The sequence below is a fragment of the Pipistrellus hanaki genome (genome assembly GCF_964339955.1).
Source record: "Pipistrellus hanaki genome assembly, chromosome: 17".
Classification (NCBI taxonomy): Eukaryota; Metazoa; Chordata; class Mammalia; order Chiroptera; family Vespertilionidae; genus Pipistrellus; species Pipistrellus hanaki.
The window spans coordinates 17814119-17835885 of record NC_140519.1 but is presented as its reverse complement, the minus strand read 5'-3'; the positions used below and the strand labels follow the sequence as shown (position 1 = coordinate 17835885).

The 21767-nt window shown below is 41.9% G+C and overlaps 1 protein-coding gene across 1 annotated transcript in view; it reads left to right on the top strand.

The window, feature by feature from the left end:
• The first annotated feature begins 1203 nt into the window (after positions 1–1203).
• PREX2 (phosphatidylinositol-3,4,5-trisphosphate dependent Rac exchange factor 2) overlaps positions 1204–21767 on the top strand; it is a 209633-nt gene continuing 189069 nt past the window's right edge. Inside the window, exon 1 of the mRNA XM_084864341.1 lies at positions 1204–1663. Coding sequence (XP_084720467.1) covers positions 1547–1663 — 117 coding nt within the window. The 5' untranslated portion in view covers positions 1204–1546. The remainder of the gene's footprint in view (positions 1664–21767) is intronic.

Here is a 21767-nt window from a genome sequence, read left to right as displayed (position 1 = left end):
TCTAGAGTTTTGCCTAGTAATGGCTTTCAACTACTGGGACAGAGTAACATGCCACATTCTTGCATCAAAACCATTCACTCTTCAGTTTATGTAAATGTCATTAGTGCGGCCGTTTAAAGTTGTTGTAAGTAGGAAAAAATGCCTCTGAAAAAATACACGCGAATAGTATCAAGACAAAAATATATATATGGTTTGTTTTGCTTGCTTGTGCTTTGGCTCTTTGAAGCTGGTATTTCCCCCCCCCCCCACTACCACCACTTTTGCCTATGTTAGGTGATTCTAAATTATACTGAAGTACAAAAATTAAGTGGAAATAGTCATTGCTCATTAGGTCCTGGATCTGTTTCCCAGAGAGAAAAGGCAATCAACAGAAACATCGAAATCAAGACATGCTCTTGATTTCAAGAATCTATCTGCCTCTGTGGATGAGCATTCACTAACAACTCTGTCTCTTTAATTAGGGTCAGTGCCTTAAATCATAGCAGCTCTTAGAAGCAAAACCGGCCCCTATATCCCTGCCTTTGGTTGGATTTGCATACTATCTAGATGTTGGAAGAAAGTTACCGACTTGCAAAGGGTCTCCCTTCTAAACAGCATGGAGTAATGGTGATGATCATTGTATGGGAGCTTATGGCATAGGCCAGGCTGTCACTTTCCCATGGTGTCTTTATTTATTATGCTAATGGGCTCTCCCAGGGCAGCCAGGAGGGGATCGGCCCAGTGAAATATTCTTGGGGGGGGGGGGGGGAGGGAGAGAAGGAGGGGGTTAAAAGCAAACCTGTTTTGTGCCTGAATAAAGAAAAAAAAAATCAATGTCCCCCCCCGCCCCCCCCAAAAAAAGAAGCAAACAAACAAGAAAACACCAAACAGGAGGGTCAACACCATGGTTTTTGTTTTTGTTCCCATCCAGTTATGTAACTTTGGGGACTTGTTTCATTGCTTTCAGGATTCGTACAAAAACACATTAAAGCTGAACAATAGGCGGGAGAAGTCCCAGGAGCGACCCCCGGAGCTGTGTCTGGGAGTCTGTCCTCCCTCCTAGGTTTGGGGATCTCCCATCCGTTCCATCTCAAGTGCTGACCGTGAGCGAGCCAGCGTGTGTGTGTGTGTGTGTGTGTGTGTGTGTGTGTGTGTGTGGTGTTTAGTTAGCTGGCACGCAACACACTTCCCCAGGGTTGTGTTTCCTTTTTCCTGAGATTTGGCGAAGGGTGAAGGGTCGGAGTCACATGGATACAAAGCATTTGATTAATGTCCAAGTCCCCGCGGCGGCTGCCAGGGCCGCCTCCCCTCTCTAGCCGGGGCTGAGTGAGGCCGGCGCGGCGGGACCGGCGCGCAGGTCCCCGGCCGGAGCCCCATCCCCGGGGAGGAGTGTGCTCCGCGGCGCCCCGGCCTCCCGCGCCCCAGGCCCAGCGGGCGACCCCTCCTGCCTCCACTCCCCTCTCCTCCCCGCCCCAGCCTCTCCCCCGCATGCGAAGTCGCCCGTCCCTCCACGGACTTTGCAGAGAGGCCGCCACTCTCCTCTCCGGCCGCAGCTCCGCCGCGCACCATGAGCGAGGAGAGCCGCGGGGACCCGGAGCGGCTGCTCCGCCTGCGCGTGTGCGTGCTCAGCGAGCTGCAGAAGACCGAGCGCGACTACGTGGCCACGCTCGAGTTCCTGGTGTCGGTGAGTGGCCGGGCGCGGGACCGGCACCGGCACCGGGACCCGCACCGGTGCTTGCATCCTGGGCGCCCGGAGCCGCGCGGACGCTGAGTGCACGGGGCGCGGACCCCGCGGGGACATGGTAGTGCGGGGAGGGGCGGGGGTGGGCGCACAGAGTGTCCCGGGCCTCGCCAAGGTGCAGGTTTGCAAAGTTAGCTGGAGTGGCAGAAGGAGCTGGTGCAGGGCATCCTGGCATCTTTCCTCCCTCCCGCCTCGCCTGGCCTGCAGGATTGCATTGTGCAATTATTTCCCCCCCTTTTTCCTCCTCCCCTGGGGATTTTGTGCTGAGACTTTGGCTCGCTGATGAAAGTCAGTCTGCTACATTCAAATACATTTAGTTTTTTGTGTTTTTTTTTTTTAAAAAAAGGACTTGGTTCTTCTTGAGCCCCTTATTCAGATCTCAGGACCGGGAAGTCCCTTTGGTGAGAGTAATCTTTGCAGCAGGGTTCCGGTGGAGGCACTGGGAGGAGGGCAGCGGGGTTGTGGCCCCCAGCAGCTGTTTGATATTAGAGCCACATGTGGTGGTCGCCTCTTCCTAGTCCGACAATCTCCTCCCCCTCCTTCCCTCCCTCCCCCCACCCGGGGTTTCAATCCCTTCCCGCTCAGGCTCTGGGGTCCCACTGAGCCCAGGAGAGGCGCATCATAAAACTCAGGTCAGACAACTTCAAGCTTCCCTAGAACCGGCAGGAACTATGTTTCCAAGTTTCAGCCTGGCTCACTGGAAGCCAGCTTTGTAAAGGGTTCATTCATTGGAAGGACCGGGAGGGGCAACACTTGAGTGAAAGAAACTTCTGAGACATCACTCAAAAGTTGATTTTTTTTTTTCTTCTACTCACGGCTGCAAAGACAAAGAATTTGAGGGTTGGCTGCTTTCCACCGGGTGGAGCATCATTCAGACTCCGGAGCCTTTGCAGTCTCCCTCAAACCTACCTAACCACGTCCACCACCCCGTTGGTAACCCTGGGCCAGAGGGAAATGCTTCTTAGGCCAAACTTCCTGCTCAGGTTTCTGAAAGATGTAAACTTTCTGCCTGTGATGATGAGCGAAGAAGTTCGCTTCTTAACTAAGGCAGAAAGGGAAGAACAATGGATGTCTCAGGGGATGGAAGATGCACAGGTTGGCTTCTGGGTAATGTCTCAAGTTTAAAATCAATCTGCTTGAAGCCCCCCTGGGGCCACAGTCTTTGGAAATGTTTGACTATTTGAGACTATACTGGTAATTGGTCATAAATAGAGTTCTACACTTCCATGCAGCAATGTAAAAAGAAAAGAAAAGAAGATAAAAGAAAAGCATGTTTAAAGGAGATTTGTTTAATAGCCTCAAATTGGCTTTTGTGAAACTTTGGTGGTGACAAAGTCCTTTGACTTATAACAATCTGAGTCACTTCCTAAATTGCCTTCATTATTACTCCTTTCTGGAAGTTTATGAAAAGATATTGTGGAAAATCCTCATTAGAGACACATTTAACCTAAGCTACCTTAAAAACCAAGTTGTTAACCTTTATTTAAAATATCATTTTTTCCTCTAATCTTAACACCTGATTATTAGAACTGCAAACTTACCACTATATAGAGATAGAAATAATAGGAGGTATAAAATAAATTATATTTTCCTACTTACAAGTAGGTCACATTATAATTTAATTCTTTTCATTTCATGCAGAAATTAGGGACTTTTCTTATGTCTATTATTTGTGCACATGTATGTTTACACACATACACACAAACATACTTACTGGCCTGAAAGTCATCCGTAACAAAAGTTTCCCCTGACTTATTTATAGTCTTAAAACTATTCAAAACCTAAAATCTACTTATAATACACTATTAGCTTTTCTTTTTGGGGTATTATTGATAGTAATATTTAATTTCCATGTATTGTATTTGGCCCATCTAGTTTTAATTTTAGCCTAATCTAATATGTATCAAGAGCTTTAAAAATATTTAAACCCTTGGCCTGGTAATTCATCTTTTAGAAGTCCATCCTAATGGGATAATCAGAAATGCAGACAAACAATAAAAGTTATTTTTAAAAATTAGCTGTAATATTAAATAAGCACTGTGGTACATTTGTTGCAAAAATTTGATAGTGCATTCTTAAGTCAAATTTAAATATTTGTTAGCTTAGTCATTTAGATTTTTGTCATTGCTTCAAGCCATTCACATGGACGAAGGGTAACTCGTCTTTATTACAAAGAGATAGAAAACATGTTTTTAGTTTTATCATGAACATGTTTTACTTGCGGGCCCATAAATAAACCAACAAAATGGTATTATTGCTCTTGATTAAATGATGGTATGGTCTGAGGGATGACTTTTCTTACTAAGATTTTTTACTTCTGAATTCTTTCTCTTCTCTTTTCTAACTCTTCACCTTTGCAGGAGAGAGCACCTTTCCCCACTCCCACCCCCAGGTAGTCCATGAATGTTGCCTTTTTCTCTGTACATAGACTCAATCCATATCCACCTTCTTTCCAGTGCCTGCCAGACCCACACTTCTTCTTCCTCTTCTTTTTTTTTTTATTTAATATATTTTGCTGATTATTTTACAGAGAGGAAGAGTTAGAAACATCTATGAGAGAGAATCATTGACCAGCTGCCTCTTGCACACCCCCTACTGGGGATGTGCCCGCAAGCAAAGTACATGTCCTTGACCGGGAATCAAACCCAAAACCTTTCAGTCCGCAGGCCTATGCTCTATCCACTGAGCCAAACTGGTTTCAGCCAGGCCAGGCCCACACTTCTTGATTGAATAAGGGACTTTCCTTTAAGTTTGCGGCTATCAGAGTGGCTGTCTCTTCCCATGGGTGTCATGCTTTCTCAGGGCTCCTCTCTGGCTCCTCCCTGGCCCTTAGCTACCTGTTGGCCCTATTGGGCTTTCAAGGCTCAGTTCTCAGCACTAGTTAAGTATACAATTTTACCTATATGTTCCCCAAAATTCTAGTTAAGCACTTCTTAGTTGGGATTCAGGAATCTGTAATTTAACAACTCCACCAGGTGATTCTCATCATGAGAGAAGTTTGGGAAACACTGTACTAGAATGCAAGCTTCTTGAGGCCTATATTTTATTCACCTGTGTTTCCCCAGGATCTTGTTCTATGCTTGAGACATTGTAAGGAATCAGTACATGCTGAATGAATAAATGAATGAATGAGCAAATTGACCCATCTTCCAAACTCCTATCCCTTAAAAAAATCTTTATTGTTGAGAGTATTACAGATAAATACTCCCCAGTCCCCATTACCATCCCCCCATCTCCACCTGGTTCCCACTCTGCCCCAGGCCTTTACCTCTCTATTGTCTCTGTCCATAGGTAATGCATATATGCATATAAGATCTTTGGTTAATCTCTTCTCACCCTTTCCCCACCTTCCCTCACCCATTTTAAGGACAGTTTCTTAATCATCCTTAAATTTCTGATTTTGGTCTGTAAAGATAATGGAAATTACTTAAGCTGAGGCACATATGTATTTCTGTAACAAAATATTTTAAATTAAACATTAGTTGCCTGCATTTAAAACAGAAACATGATTTAAATCAGGCATCAAGGTATTTTAGACTTTGTAATACACTGTTATTTCAATTCAGTGTATTCTAAATTTTCCTTTGAGAATATGGATCAATTCCATCCTCTGGATTATTTATTTTTGAGATAAAGAAAATGGTGGAGAAGGACCAAATTGGCTTGAATATATCTTCTTGTTTTGTTTAGGCCAGTGTTTCCCAACCTTCTCTCATGATGAGAATCACCTGGTGGAGTTGTTAAAACACAGATTCCTGAATCCCAACTAAGAAGTGCTAAACTAGAATTTTTGGGAACATATAGGTAAAATTGTATACTTAACTAGTGCTCTAAGACAGATGTTATATACAGAGCACTAAGTTAGGTATGCAATTTTACCTATATGTTCTCAAAAATTCTAGTTTAGCACTTCTTAGTTGGGATTCAGGAATCTGTGTTTTAACAACTCCACCAGGTGATTCTCATCATGAGAGAAGGTTGGGAAACACTGGTTTAGGCAATGAAATTTTGTGCTTCATTAGAAATACTCTAAACATGTCTTCTAAAGAATGCTGTGATGGATCTAGTAGTTAACGTCCAAAATTTGGACAGTAGTAGGTTGCATCTGGTTTCCTGTTTGCCATCCAGTCACAGGTCATGATGCTTTCACAGACCCACCTGAGTGGACAGAAAAAGAACAGACCACCTGAGTGGACAGAAAAAGAACAGAAAAAAACCAGCCTTATGGGTTTCACTTCATAGCAGTCGCATAGGGCTTGACACTCAGAAGGACCTTAGGTAGGTTTAATGTTCTGCCATTACCATCTTGAAATTCTTGCTAATATTTTAAAAACATTTTTATTGATTTGAGAGAGAGAGAGAGAGAGAGAGAGAGAGAGAGAGAGAGAGAGAGAGAGAGACTTGTTCTACTTACTAATATTATGCATTCATTGGTTGATTCTTATATGTGTATATTTGCCCTAACCGGGAATCAAATCTGAAACTTCCGAATATTGGGAAGATGCTCTAACCAACTGAGTTACATAGTTAGGGCAGAATTCTTGCTAATTTTGTCTTTGAACTTGTCTTTTGCAAGTGAAGTTCAGTGGGACAATGGAGTGTGAGCATGTAAGAAAAAAGACTTTATATTTTCAGCACCTTTGATAGTATTTTTTCTCTGCCTTTTGAACAAAAGGCCTCGCATTTTTGTTTTGCACAGGGCCTCGAAAATTGTGTAGACATGTTTCACTGTAGCAAGGAGCATTGAGGCAAGATGACCATATACTTTTTTCCCCCTCTAAACTGGGACACTCTGGAGAGTGAAAGACAGTGCTATTAATAATTACAGTGGGAAACAGATGTAAACTAGGATCACTCACCAGCGTAGGCTGTAAGACAAAGTCATGTGTCTTGCCATAAAACAAAGATAATGAAATTTGTTATCTGTCCAGGCTTGACCTCATATACTCCAGAATTAGTCCTGTCTCTAATGTATTGTGTAACTTTGGAGACATTCCAAAACTCTTCAAGGCCTATTTTCCTCATCTGTAAAATGGGGAAACGGTAACTGTCTCAAGGCTGCTATGCTGACAAGGTGAAGTGTGCTTTGGGCTCAGTCCAGAGTCTGGCTCGCAGGAGGGCCCTTTAATAGTCACTCTTGTTTCCTCCGATGCTGCAGTGCCTTATGGAGTCACACCTGCTGGTCATCCTTAGTGCATAATTATGGTCTCCTCTACCTTTCAGCTGTGTCTCCGAGGCCCTGCCTCCTCCCCTCCACTTCCTTCTGCCAGTGCACTCTTTCCCAAGGTAGTCTGTACATGTTCAGTGCACTTTAAGACTGTAAGAACCCTTCATACAGCCATAGTTAGTATGGTGCTTTACAATTTACCCTAAACAGTTGCATATTCATTATCTTCTTTGGCCTAATAGGTGTGTGTGTCTTAGTTCTTTCCCATGGCGCTCCCTGGAGCTCCAGGGTTCTGTGATTTGGCTTCACGAAGGGTCAGAGGGAGCTGAATTAGGTGGACTCAGGCTCTCCACTGTCCTCCGATTGGTGCTTTTTAAAAAGCTGTGAGAAAAACCACTTAACTAGAGGGTAAACCCCAAGAGAATAAGGCCTGAGCGTTTATTTCCTGTGTGCATTTACTTCCTATGTATGCTTTTCTTGGCCTAAATACAGTGCTTTGTAAATAGCAGGTGCTCAAGAAAACAAACAGGCAAATAAAGCAAAGCAAACAAAACAGTTTGCATGAATTTGAAAACAACTTCTTTCAGTCACGATCTAACTTTTCCAAGCAAAGATGAATAGATTCAACACATTATGTTAAGGCTTATGTTATGATATGCAGTTTGCCCCACCTCACCCCCAATTCATGTTGCAGCCCTAACCCTTAGTATACAGATAATCACAGTATCATGTGGCAGGTGCAACAATCTGTGATAATAAAAGTGTAATATGCTAATTAGACCAGATAGCCAAACGACCCTCTGGATGTCATTCCAGACATCCTTCTGAACAAAGCTGCCGTGGCGGGGGCCGAGACAGAAGCAGTTAGGGGCAATCAGGCAGGCAGGCAGAAGGGTTAGGGGTGATCAGGAAGGCAGGCAGGTGAGTGGTTAGGGGTGATCAGGCAGGCAGGCAGGCAGGCCAGTGGTTAGGAGCCAGCGGGATTGTGAGAAGGAGGTCTGACTGCAGGTTTAAGCCTGATCCTGCAGGCTGGGCTGAGGAACTCCCCCCAACCGCTGTGCATGAATTTTGTGCTTGGAGTCTTTAGTAAAATGATAAACAAAGTAGCAGGGAGGCATCAATGTGCTCCCTTAGTATGGGGTTCAAGAAAGCTTTTGGGAAGAGATGACAATGGAGTTGGCTTCTGAAGGCTGAGGAGGAATGTGCCAGACTAGGAAGAGAATTATTCACTCCCTCCCCGCCCCCCCCCCCCCCCCACACACACACACAAAGTAGCATGTTCAGTGTGACCTTGGAATGTGGGAAGAAGTTCCCTAAATCTGTGTCACCATTGAATTCCTTCTCCTTATTTTCTATTCCTGCCAACCCAGCAGCCTTCAGCATGCACTGCCTCTTGAATAACCCTAATTTAGAGAAGACCTGTCCTTGCTCCCCTTAATCTGGGTCAAATTATAACTTTCAAAGAGTGTTGTTATTTGCTGAGGGAGAGGCCAATAACCATAGAAATGACATGAAACATAAACAGCCTGGCTTCTCCTGCCTAAGCGAGCTTGCTCTCAGGATCTGCAATCTCTGCCCTGTTTTAACCTTAGACCCTCCGATAGCTTCTGTTTGAGCCCCTTGGCTGGGCACTACTCCTGGGCAGATTTGCCTGGGTTCTTTGTTTCCTAGTCATTAGCCTGAGGTGTGTACGTGAGGATGGCATCAGGAAGCTGCGCTTAAGAGGTCCTGACTCTTGCAGTAAATGTACCGTGAACTAAATGGGGTTCATTCATAATTCTGATTTTTGGAGAATTAATCCTGTGGCCAGAGCCTACTCTCTACACAGAAGGATGTGCCTTTAGTCTATGGTTTCATTTGCACAATTGCATCATATTATAATATGATGACATAATGGAAAAAATAGATTCTATTGAGATTAGCTTTGTTTCTTACCAAGATAATTCTGTCGGTGGGTTTGAGGAACAAAGTTGGAGTGTCGTTACCCATTAGGAGTTTCTGCCATTGCAATGGCTCAGGTAAGAAACGTGGAATGTCTGGTCTAAGGTTGGAGGCATTGAAGAAGATACCAAACCATAAATTACAAAACACCCAACCACTAGGAGACATTTCTTGGGAAGAACCTTTAGTGTTTGTGTTCACTGAGAAGTGAAGGTAAGTAGAACAGAGAACATAGGGTGGTTTGAAGCCAAGGTCTAGCATAGGTCTCTAGTTTGAAGCCAAGATGGGTAGCGTCCTTAATGAGAAATGGAATGTGAGGGACATCACAGCATTGGGAGAAGGAGGAGAAAAGGGAATTCGGTTTTGGACACACTGAGCTGCAAATTCTGCTGATGGTTGGAAATAGGAAGATAAAACTTAGGAAAGAATTTGGGGCCAGAGTTAGAGGCCTATAAATTAAGGAATCAAATGTGTTGCAGCTGTCACGTGGATCAGCTGACACCAGGGGAACAATCTGAGGAAGAAAACATACAAAGAAGGGTAGGATGTGAGAGAGCCAATGTTTAAAGGTTAGAGGAAGAGGAGAGTGCCCTGGTGACTTGGACTGAACCCTCTTCAGAGGTTGAAGCAAAGAACCAGGACAGAGTGATCTCTGGAATGACAAGGACGGATCTAGTTCCCCAAAGAAAGGTTTCTTTCAAGTGTCAACTTTAGAGAAGTAGGCAGTGTGAAGATGGAAGCTTAGACAATTAGAGCATCCGTGGGGTTTTAGCTTTACTACTGTGTGTGAGCAGGAGCTGATGAAGAATGAGCGGAGACATGAGCGGAAGCTGAGGAGGTGAAGAGGATGGAGACAAATCTTCACTGTGCTCGGTGGTAAATGTAAGGGAAGAAGTGGGTTAGTATTGCAAGGGGCTGATTTTGTCCAGGATGTTTGAGGAAGGTGCGTACAGCCAAGGAGAAGGAGACAATGAAAAGGGAACTAAAGCAGCTACAACAGATCATGGCGGAAGTCAACTGCATACTTCTGGAAAACCATGGCACTGAGAGGCAAGGCACTTGGCAAAATTCACCGAGCCATCTCACCATGAAACATTCCCACAGCAACATGTCATTGCAGAACTAAGGCTAAGCAAGAGCACTCTGCTTCTTCTCTAATCTAGAGCTAGTGGCCTTTGTACCTCCTTTTGAAAACGCCATCGCTCTGGGACAGTGGGGTCGAAGTACAGAGCATGGTTTTGGGGAACCCAACAACCTGGGTTAAAGCCCTGGCATGAAATGTACAAACTGTGTGATTTTGGACAAATTACATAGCCTCTTAGCCCTGGCTGGTGTGGCCCAGTGGAATAGAGTGTCATCCTGAGCATCCAAGAGTTGCAGGTTTGATTTCCAGTCAGGGCACATATCCAGGTTGCAGGTTCGATTCCCGGTTGTGGCCTGAGGCAACTGATGGATGTGTCTCTCTCTAAAATCAACAAAAACATTCTTATGTAATTTAAAAAATTACATAACCTCTTTATGCCTAGTTTATATTTGGAAGACACAGTTGATACCTCGTACCTCACAGGGCAGGCCTGAAGCTCTAATCCGCTCATGGAGTAAAGTTCTGGTAAATAGGAAGTGTTTTGTCTTTGTCCCCCTTTGCAAACTCTGAGTTTATGTCTCTCTCCTCTGTCTCTTCTGCCTCACAGACTGAGCCTGGAACTCGCTTAAACCACCTAGCCTGCTGCTGACCCTTTCTTTTCCAATCCTAGGAACTCACGGGAGGGTTTAATAGACGAAAGAAGGTCATGAGGAGGCCAGAGGGGCCCTCAGGAATGCAGGGAGGGGCTGTCTTGTCTTGGAGCTCCTGGAGGGATGCTTTCCTCTGGGAGTAGGGAAGGGTGTAAGGCCAAGGGTCAGGTTAGAGGGGAAGAAATTTGGAGGTTCCTACCTGGTGCCCTTTATTTATCTGTGGAGTTGAACTCTTGTTTGCTCTGTGCTCTGTTTTTGTTTTGCTGTTTGTATTGGCTGAGAGTGAGGAGCCCTAAACACAGTAATAAAGATTTAGAACATACACTTTCATCGGTGGCCAAGGGAATTAGACGCAGACATCTGAGGTTTGTTGGGGGAGTCTGTATAATATCTTTGTTTAATTATTCTTTTAAACGTGACTTTCTTAAGTGCAGCATATAAATTTAAAAGTCAAAATACAGAAGTAAGCTCTCCTGATTTAGTACATCTATTATGACTAGGTTCAGATCTTGAAAGGATGGTGCAATACTTTTTTAAACCTTGATACAAATTATACAGAATTTCTTTATTACATTTAATGCACACAGCCATCATTGTACACACTTAAAAAAAAAAAAAGAAACATTGATTTATCTCACAGGTTTTGTTGTGATTACATTATTCTCAGTGCTGGTCTTTTAACGGTGTTCTGTTGGATGTTCTCTATACCTGGTATTACATTTTAATACCAAATAAAATTATGTTTGTTTTCAGTACAAATAGTTTGACCTAAAAATAGTTAATTTTTTTACATTAATTCTTTGAAAATGTTATATGTAATATTTACTTTTCATAATAGATGACTTTTTATTCTCAGCATGTTAAAATTGCATTAGCTATATTAAAATCAATATTTCTTTGATTTATCACCTTATATTTACCTCAAAGTTTCCTTTGATTTTTAACATTATGTAAGCAATCACATACACAGGAAAAACATCCCTTAGTACATTTTTATTTGTTTAAAAGTGTGGTTGAGTCACTTTTCCAATGGTATTGAGTATAATTAGTCAAATACTGGCATCTAATAAAAAGTTAAAAAAAAATTTCCATTCTTATTAACTATTTCATTTGAGTCAAGAAGTCAATGATTGCAAATTTTAAGAAAAGTGATACATTAAGTTGAGGTTATGATTTTTTTTATAGCAATGTGAGCAACATTTATTTCAACTATAATCACAATTCTTAATTACACATTTAGTTTTATTTATTTACTTTTAAAATTTAAATTTGTTAGTGTTTGAAGTATTACATATGTCTCCTTTCTCTCCCCAGTTGCTCCCACTCCCCATCACATGCCCTCACCCTCTATGATCTGTGTCCATTGGTTATGCTCATATACATGCATACAAGTCCTTTGGTTGATTTCCCTCTTCTGCCTTCCCTCTTAGACTGAATGGTCTGTTTAATGCTTCTATGACTCTGGTTCTCTTTTTGTTCATCAGTTTATGTTGTTCATTATATTTCACAAATGAGTGAGTTCATGTGATACTTCTAGTTAGTATAGATGATTTCAGACTTTGGGTCCTTGAATTTGTTGTATTCTAGCCTTGCTATATAGCTAATTATAATGGACATATAGGACCTCTTTTGTGGGAGAATATTTAAGCCAAGGACATTGTGTTCTGTCACTAATGCGAAGCACATATTTTCTTTGAAAGGCAAGTCTTTCATTTGAAAAGGTTAAATAGTATAATACTTAGGAAATGACTCCAGCTGTTTAAATTTAGAATAATGATATAAAAATATTCTCTGGGTTTATAGCAAAAAACATAACAATATGGAATATGAATGGGCAAACATTTTTATTCATCTGAAAACTTCGTTTCTCGAAGATGTCAAATAAGGGTTGATATCCATGTTTGGCTTTGCTTTGCCACTTTTTGTTACTTTAATTATCAATTTAAATTGTCTTCTTGCTTTAAATTGTCTTGGAGAGCCTTTATAGATGGTGACACATTTCTAGTGATTGTGTAAGTAATGTTGATATTTTTCTTTGATGACTTGTAATGCCTCAACTTGGCCTTACTTCCTTGGAGTCTAGTTTTTTTGTTTTTGTTTTTGTTTCCTTATTTGTCCCAAAGAAATAAATTTTAGGAGTCTAAAAATGACATCTGCCATTCCAAAGTTTTTTTTCTGTCAGTAGCACTGGGGGAGGAGCTATGGAAAGACATTATTTCACCTGAATGTTAGTCCCATACCCACATGCTCCAAGATTACTTTAATAATTCATTATTTTCCCAGCGGTGAAACTATGAGAGGAAAAGGGACTTCCTTTTTTTTTTGTACACTGTACATTAGGTTGTGTTGCACTTTGTATGCCTTTGTATGCACTTTGTATATCTTAGTATTTGATATAAAAATATCTTTGTATTTATATCGTTTACACTTGACAACATTTTTGAATAGCCTCGATAGAATTTTATCTCAATGTTTCTTGCATCTCTTAAGAATGAGACCTGTGGCATAGACTTCTAATTGCCCCTAATATCTATATTTTTTCTTTCTATAATGATAAAAGTTTTAGCGCAGTACTTGACTATCCAGCTCAAGATTATATTTCCCAGCCTTCCTAGCAGTTAGGTTGCATATGAAATAGGTTCTAGGCAGTGGGATAGCAGAATTACTGAAGTATGTCCTTATAACAAAGGAGTATGCACTATTCCCATTCACCCCGGCTTGGTATGAGGCTGTGATGGCAGGTGCTGGGGCAACCATTTTGGACCATGAAATGGAAGTCACATGTTGAGAATGACAGAGCAACAAAATAGGAGTCCATTTCTTTATTAAAGCAGTTTAACCTGTGACCTATCAAAATGAGTCTGTAAGATAAATCAGTATTTAACTCTGATCTAAAGTCATCTCTGATCTAAAATCATCTTATTGAGATTTCACATTTTGCTTCCAAGTTCTCATTGTTATGCGAAAATTATTAAAAAACCGACAAACTTAAATAATTTTGTGTGTCTTTACCTTGTCAAACTTAATATTTTAAACTTATTTTTAGTTTTTCTTTAATGAATCTTCTCTAGCTCACCAATGATTTTCCTGGATTGTGCTAAAACCACACTCTCTTATTTTAGTTTTTTTTTTTTTTTTTCCTTTAGAGAAAGAACAATATTTTTCTTACCCACATTTACATATTATTTCTTCTGAACGAATTTTTGTGTTTATTTTGTATATTTATCAGGATATTTTTTCAACTGCTTCCACTGAGGCCAAACAGCAGCAGTTTCAATGACACAGAGGGCTTGTTTGTGAATGTGTAAGGTGTATGGAATCCACATGGCTTTGTTTTGCATTCTCTCTCGGAGCTCTGGTTTTTTAATTTTTGATACTGTTGCCCAACAGTGTTCCAGGGGAGTACGAAGCTCAGCTCCATCGGGTCATTCAGATTCTCGTTCCTTCTATTTCTCCCCCACCACCCAGGACCAATTCAATATGAATCTGTAGGAGAGAGTCAGGCATCAGTATTTTATGTAGTTTCTTCAGGTGGTTCCACTGTGCAAAGAAAGTTGGGGAACCAATACACTAGGGCCGTGGTCAGCAAACGCATTTATCAACAGAGCCAAATATCAACAGTACAACGGTTGAAATTTCTCTTGAGAGCCAAATTTTTTAAACTTAAACTTCTTCAAATAGACTCACCCAGGCAATGGTATTTTGTGGAAGAGCCACACTCAAGGGGCCAAAGAGCCACATGTGTCTCCGGAGTCGCAGTTTGCCGACCACAGCACTAGAGTGTCCTTGTCATTATAGTTGAAGTTGGCTTATCAGGGCCCCTTGCACATTCCAGAGCCAGAGGGATAGAGAGTGTGAGATATTCCACACATCACTTGCATGTTCACCCTCTTGGTCAAAACTTTGTAACATGGCTGAACCAGCTGCAAGGGAGCCTGGGAAGTGTGTTGTGTATTCAGCAGCCATGAGTACTGCTTGGGGAGCTCTATAGTAAAACTAGAGGCCCGGTGCATGAATTCGTGCATGGGTGGGGTCCCTCGGCCTGGCTGGCAATTGGGGTGGATCAGGGCCATCTTGCCCAGTTCTGATCGAGGTGATGGGGGCTGGTGATGTACTGTGGGAGGGCTCCAGGGCGTGTCTGACCCTCTCACCCGGTCCAGATCAGCTGGACCCCAGCAGCAAGCTAATCTACCATCAGAGCGTCTTCCCCCTGGTGGTCAGTGTACCAAATGGTTGACCAGTCGGACACTTAGGATATTATGCCTTTATTATATAGGATGAAGAATTGGAGTATTAATATTGAGGAGCAAAGTGTAGTCTCTGCCACATTTTGGGCCCCAGTGATACTCTAGGCTCATGTCCTCAAAAAATCATTTATATTAATTATTGGATTCCTTCATTGGAAGAATCTATTATACTTAAACTATAATTTGGAGTATTTTTCTCTTAAAATAACATATTCTTACATAGAAATCCATCTAATATTTATCTTTTCATATATGTTTGTAAGCGTACTCTATCATTCCCCCCCTCTAACACCCCTCCCCCCCTTCCCCAATTGGCTTTCACTATGTATGGGAAGAGTTTGTGTAATTTTTATTATTTTCTGAAGTCTCCCAAAAAAAAAAAATCCCGGGATAATATTGAAATCTTCAGATACCATGTGTTTGTATGTGTCAGGTGCTGCATAGTCATGTGTACCTCACAACTCACAACTATCTTCAGGTCTTTCATCATTGTAACTCACAACTGAGGACACACCAATCAATTAAGTGGGAGGTTGAGGATTCTGAATAGATCTATTTGAATCTGTTCCAAGACTCAGTGGGTGATTTACTGGCCTGGGCATTTCCAGATTGTGGGAGCAGTGTGATTAATCAGGCCTAGGAAAACCAAGGCAGATTTGGAACCCAGACACAGAACTTGACTCCGGATGTACACAAAAACTAGAAGTCAGGAAGGAACAGCAGTTCATTTCAGGCAAACTATCAAGAGCAAGAGAGCAACAGGCGCTAATGGTCAGCCAAGACAGGTCAGAGCCGGGCAAGTACTCGGGAGCCAAAGATTACCCAGAAGTCAGGAGTTTCTCGCTCAAAAATGAGGATGCACAATGAACCTTGAAAAAAAATAGACAACTTTAGTTCTCCAGTTGGTTATCTGTTAACAAACATCATTTTTGAGACTACTTTCAGCCAAATTTAAGTATTCTAGGACCATTTGTGTCTCTCTGTACTTATTTACTTATTACTTCGTAGCATATTAGAACTCTTGATTTTATGTGTTAACTGCAGCTCATGTTTATCCTATACATGCTTAAATCAAAAGATATTTGAGGTAAGGGTTAATTTTACACACACACACACACACACACACACACACGCACATATGCACACACCTCCAAAATGTGTGTGCTACTCTGCATTCAGTGGATAATGTATAGATCACATTGGTAGAAAGCATTAATGTAATTTAAACACAAATGAAGTGAATCCTTCATTGAAATGATTGTTATTCCCGGGATTCTGTTGACAAGCCTACTTTTCCCCCCACCTAATACATTAAAATTTTTAAATTTTTATTTATTGTTGAAGTATTCCAGATGGCCTTTCATTCCCATCCCCACCCCCTTTGCCCACTTCCATTCAATCCCTGTCCCTCTCCAGGCCTTCCTCACACTATTGTTTGTGTCCATGGGCTACGCATATGTATTCTTGGGTTAATCTCTTTCCTGACAGGCCTACTACTTCTTTGGATCCTTTAGAGGAGATAGAGTAACTGGAATTCTGGCAGTCCTGGAATCAAGTTTGACAAATTGGCATGTTATATAGACGGGGTATTCTCCTCAGTTTCTAGCAAGGACAGTTAGCACAGTGATATATATTCTTAGAGTCCAAAAGGAATCCCTGTTCTAGACTAAGAAGATGTATACATAATAATGAAAAATCCCTGCTTTCATGGAGCTCCCACATTCAACCAGGAGATACAAGACAAAAGAGTAAAATTTTGATAGATTAGCCAGCCTAAACGGCAAGGAGAATGAATGAAGCAGAGCCGGGAAGAAACAGCTGTTTATGTTTTGACATTTTATAGGCCTGAACAGGCAGGAATCCACTCCTTCCTGTCATGCTTCTTTCTCTGTCTCTTAAAAACAACATTGATTTCTTTACTCTTACCTTCACAGGCGGTATACTAGAAGAAGCAGGGCTCTTGCTTAACGCTCCCGTATAATTATATAATCTGTAGATGACATTAAACCCAGGTGAACATGTCTAATGAAGTGAATAGAGCAGGTTAGCAGAAGCATGGTGACTAAGATTTCAAGCTTTCACTAGCTGTCATTTTCCAGTACTTTGATTTGGACGTAATAGGCCTATGTTTTTGGAGGTGCCAACTGAAAATCCACTGCCTCATGCCAGTGCCAGCGGACTGAGGCATCAGAAAGGCGGGTCGGGGTGAGGGGGTCGGAGATCCCGAATGCTCCGCTGCCTCTAAAGCCAGTTTTGTAACCGTTACCTTAGGTAACCCCAGGCATGAATTAAAAGCTAAGGTATAAGTCACTTGTTCAGGGTCTTTCCCTGAGAGGGAACGGGAAGGTAAGCAGTGTTCCTGGCAACACCTCCTCCCCCAACCCCCTTGTTCCTAGGGTGTTGTCCCCCTAATGTCCCCGTAGAATTGACTCCCTGGAGAAGCGTGGACAGCTGTCTGCAGCCCCTTTGTGGCCTGTAAAGTGTCTCTGAGAGCCACTGCCAGACTGTGGGGGAGGGGGGAGGTCACTTCAGGACTTTGGAAAACATTCCTTTTCCCTCAGCATCTCGAGCCCTTCCTGTTAATAGAGTCCAGGAGCTCGGATTCCGAGGCTGAAGTTCTCCAAATGATATTTTTAAAGCAGCCTTTTTTGCAGCACTTCATTCTGTAGTTTGCTGACTGTGGAGCACAAAGGAGAGGAAATAGATCTATTGCCATCGTCCTTACCAACTTCAGAATAGAAATTGGTGACTAATTATGCTTATGTTAGATGTTAAGAAAAAACAAAAAAAAAAGCATAACTGAAGGGAAGGGATTTAGCTGCCTGTATTTTTTGATAAGCTTGTGTGCTTTCCTCTTCCGCTTCTCTGTGGAGACCATTCTATGGCTAATTCATCATAAAAGTTAAAAGGAAGTGCAAACACAATTACCACAGAAAGTTGAAATCTTTTCCATTCACTTCTTTGTGCTATTTGTGACTTGTCTGCCTGATTGTTTCAAAGTAAAAAAAAAAAAAAAAAAAAGTTGGTATTCTTATCTCTCCTTTATCAGGGGCACTGGTTTTGAGAGTGTGGTCAGGACAGAATCAGCCCTAACGCCAGCAGCCGTTGTGCAAAAGCACAGGACTGTGCACAGAATATAGGCTGTGAGCCTCAAAGGCAAGTAGGTTTGTGTCATGAAATCATGTAAGATGCAGTGTCTAGGAGGGAACTTCCATTTCATTCTGCAACAACATGTTCGGGGGTGTCCATAGCTCTTACTTAGGGGCTTTGAGATCTGCTTGCCGTGCTCAAGATCTCAGCACGCATCCTGGCCAGCAGTCCCGAAGGCCCAGGAGGAGGCCCTGCGTGCTGACAGTGCTCATCAATCAAGAGCACAGTGCCTGCCTTTGGGAAGCCAGGCTGGGTTTAGAAGTCGGTCTAAGATAACATCTGGACGCTAGAGGGTCATGAAAGGAAATGGGGTCAAGGGTTAACACAGCTGAGTTCTCTGTGACACAGAGCCAAGGAAGCAGCATTTGGGGATCTCTGCCACCTTTTACTCTTGAGAAATGTAGTTAGTTCCTGCTGCTCAGCCCCTTCCCATGCTCTCTGGTCTGGTCCCAGTCCCCCGCTGCTGCACCCTTCACTTTCAGGATCCTCAGGCAGAGACACTTCCTGGGCTGCTGGGTAGCTTTGAGTAAGGACTTCAGGCTTGTGATACTGTCGGAGGGATAGATGGTTCCATGATATTAAAGATTGGGTCCCATATCTGTAACAAAGAGAGGTAGATTTTTAACTGCTTTTCTTAAACTTATTTCCTAGATGATTAGAATCATCTTTAGTGCCAATTAGTTTATAGTTACTCCCTTAGTCCCTTTTCCAACTAGGAAGGTTTTTTTTTTAATGTTTTATGATTGTTGTGTAATTCATAAGAATACTTACCAGACACAAGGACCTTCCTTTATGTACCAAGTCTGGTCTTACCTAGAGACGGAGCCTTTAGGAAAAGCTTGAAAACACTCCTGATGACTTCTCTGGAGTTGAGCAGGTTCCCTTTGCTGCCTGTGTGAACACCAAGAGAGTCTTTCATGTCACTTACGGTCCCAGGGGCACAGAGGTGAAGTGGATTGTCCAAACCAAAGGACAAAGTCAGAGACTCTTTGGCCCATCATCTGAGCCCAGTATTCAAGTTGTATAATACATAATGACCTATAACTCAAGTTTCTGTAGCTCAATTTATTCTAATTCCCTTCAGTACTTCTCCCCCTTGATTGTTTATGCCAGTGATACAATCAGTTTGGAGATTCAGGAAGTATGAAAAAATAAGGAAGACAGAAATCAGTTATCTCCTTCTTTTTTTGGGAAACCACAAAGCTAAGTAGTTTTGTTTATTAACTTGATGATGTTTGAGGAACAGTTGTTGAGAGTGAGGTTGCGTTCTGTTGTTCAGAGTTAGAGTCTCCACATTTCTTGTAATACAGGATAAGGTCCAGATACAATTTAGTCTTTAAACTGCCACACCAAGGAAACAAAATTGAATAAAAAACACCCCAAAAAACCAACCCCCCAAACAAGAGCCATTCCTATTCATATGAAGAAAAACTTTAATACACTCAAGGACGTGGGATTAATTATCCCAGGAAAATAACAATGCCCCTAACCTATTTCCACCCTTCCATGTCTCTGATGGAATCAATTTACAAATAAAAGGCCGACATTTTACTTTGAGTTCTCAGCCCCACCAACCTCCTACCGAGATCGGGCTGGGCTGCCAGTTTGGGAAAATGCACCCAAAAACACTGGAATTAAAGAGTTCTCACACTAGTAGCTACAAACGCATGTTTTCTTAATCAAGGGGTAATCCCACTTCTGACTTCAGAGTAAGCAATGGGAAATAAATGAGGAGACAGTTGTCCTCTTCTGAGATTGTGATGCAATTGATGTCCTACATGAGGCGACTCAGAACCTTCTAGACTAGAGCGTGGAGGGTGAGGACAGAGCCTGGTGTTGCAGGGCCTCGGAGCCTTTGCACTGTTGCTCCCTTGCTTGGAGCACTGTCCTCCCAGATACCCCGATGCCAGCGCCTTTGCTTCCTTTAGGTCTCTGTGACCACCATATTCCAAAACTGCAACTCGCCTCTTTTCAGTCCAACACCCCTCATTCACCTTTTCTATTTTAATTTCTTTAAAGTACTTGCTGACATACTAAATACCTTAATTATTTTGTTTATGCTGCTGCTTCTCTCATTACAAAGTGAATTCTTTAGAAAAGGGAAGGGATTCGTGACTGTTAGTTTATTGCTCTTTGCTCAACCCCTAAACTATACCTTGCACATAGTAGGTGCTCATTAATGTTTTGGAATAAATTGGTATGAATCATACTCAATATCTTATTAAGGAATAGAAATATATTTTAAAACTTTTGTTTTTTTTAAAGAAGTCTTCATTTAAAAAAAATATTTTTTATTGATTTTGTACAGAGAGGAAAGGAGACAGATAGTTAGAAACATCGATGAGAGAGAGTCATTGATCAGCTGCCTCTTGCACACCCCCTACCGGGGATCTGCCCTCAACCAAGGTACATGCCCTTGACCGGAATCGAATCCGGGACCCTTCAGTCCCCAAGCCGATGCTCTATCTATTGAGCCAAACCGGTCCCGGCCAAAACTCTTTGTTGAAAAAAATTATTGAATCATTCATCATATATTGGAAAGGTATTGAAGGTTTAGTAATGAGCTACAAACTTGAGTCAGATCTATAAATGCTAAATAATATTGATAATAAAATGAATGATGAGAAAGGGATAGCCTGACAAAATTAATTTATAAAACTAAAGAATAAGTAAACATTGAAGAAGAAGCTAAAGAGAAATGAAATTAGCTGGGAGACTGCATTTGTACGATGTCAGTGGTTATCCAGTGATAGTTTTCAAAACTAATGAGAAATGCTGGTAGTAGACAAGATATTGTTAAAGTTTGGATTTAACTTAGATAGAAGTCAACTAATTGTTTTTCATGTATCTGAGCAAAGTAATAAGACAATAGTGATTAGTGGGAAGTACTCTTGCTGTGGGAAAGGAAGTATGCTACTTTGGGAAATAAGGATGTTGTAAAAATTAATATTTTAAAGGCTTTAGATGATTCCCATAGGGGAGTGATGTATTTTCCAAAGTTCTTTGTTGTGATTAGTTATGCAGAGTTATTTTTCTAAGTACCAATTTGTGAATATAAGCATCTGCATACCAAGGGAGATTTAAAATGCAAGGGAGCCACTGTAAGGTTTGATGTGATGTCCTTAAAGGTTTTGTTTTGTTTTTGTCTCACCCCTCATGCATAAAGGCATAATTAAAGGTCCCTGTTGTGAGAAGCTCAGATGCCTTTGCTTTTGAGTGTAATGGCAATGGTTTGATTTCTGGTTGCAGTAATCTATATTTATAAAAGCCAGACCACTGTTACGACCGAATGACCGGTTGACCTGTAGCTATGATGCACTCTGACCACAGGGGGTAGTCAGTGAGCTCCCACAGCCAACCTCCTACAGCTGGTCAACCTCTTGTGGTCCCTCTCCAAGAGACCCCACCTGTGCACGAATTCCTGCACTGGGTCTCTAGTTCCTGTAATAATGTCCTTTGGCAGTCTCCACAGAATTTAGGCTTTTACTATTATATATTATATTACTGTAAACCATCAAATTAGACAGATCTTTTGTATTGAAAATATGCGGGAAACCTCGTCCTAATCTCACTGCCATTTGTAGCTGCTGTGGAAATTCTCTCCCAGAGCTTTCAGACTCCTTGCCCACATTGCTAAATTTACTTGCAGTTACTGCTTTATACCCTCTTTGAGCCCATCCCAGCGAGTCTTTTTGACTCCTCTCTGTAGAAGAAAGACCCCTGAAGTTTTCCAGTGACCATTTCTCTTTGCTCTGTCCCAGTTTTGACCTCCCTTTGCTTCCCTGTGGCATTTGACGTTGTTCAGCAG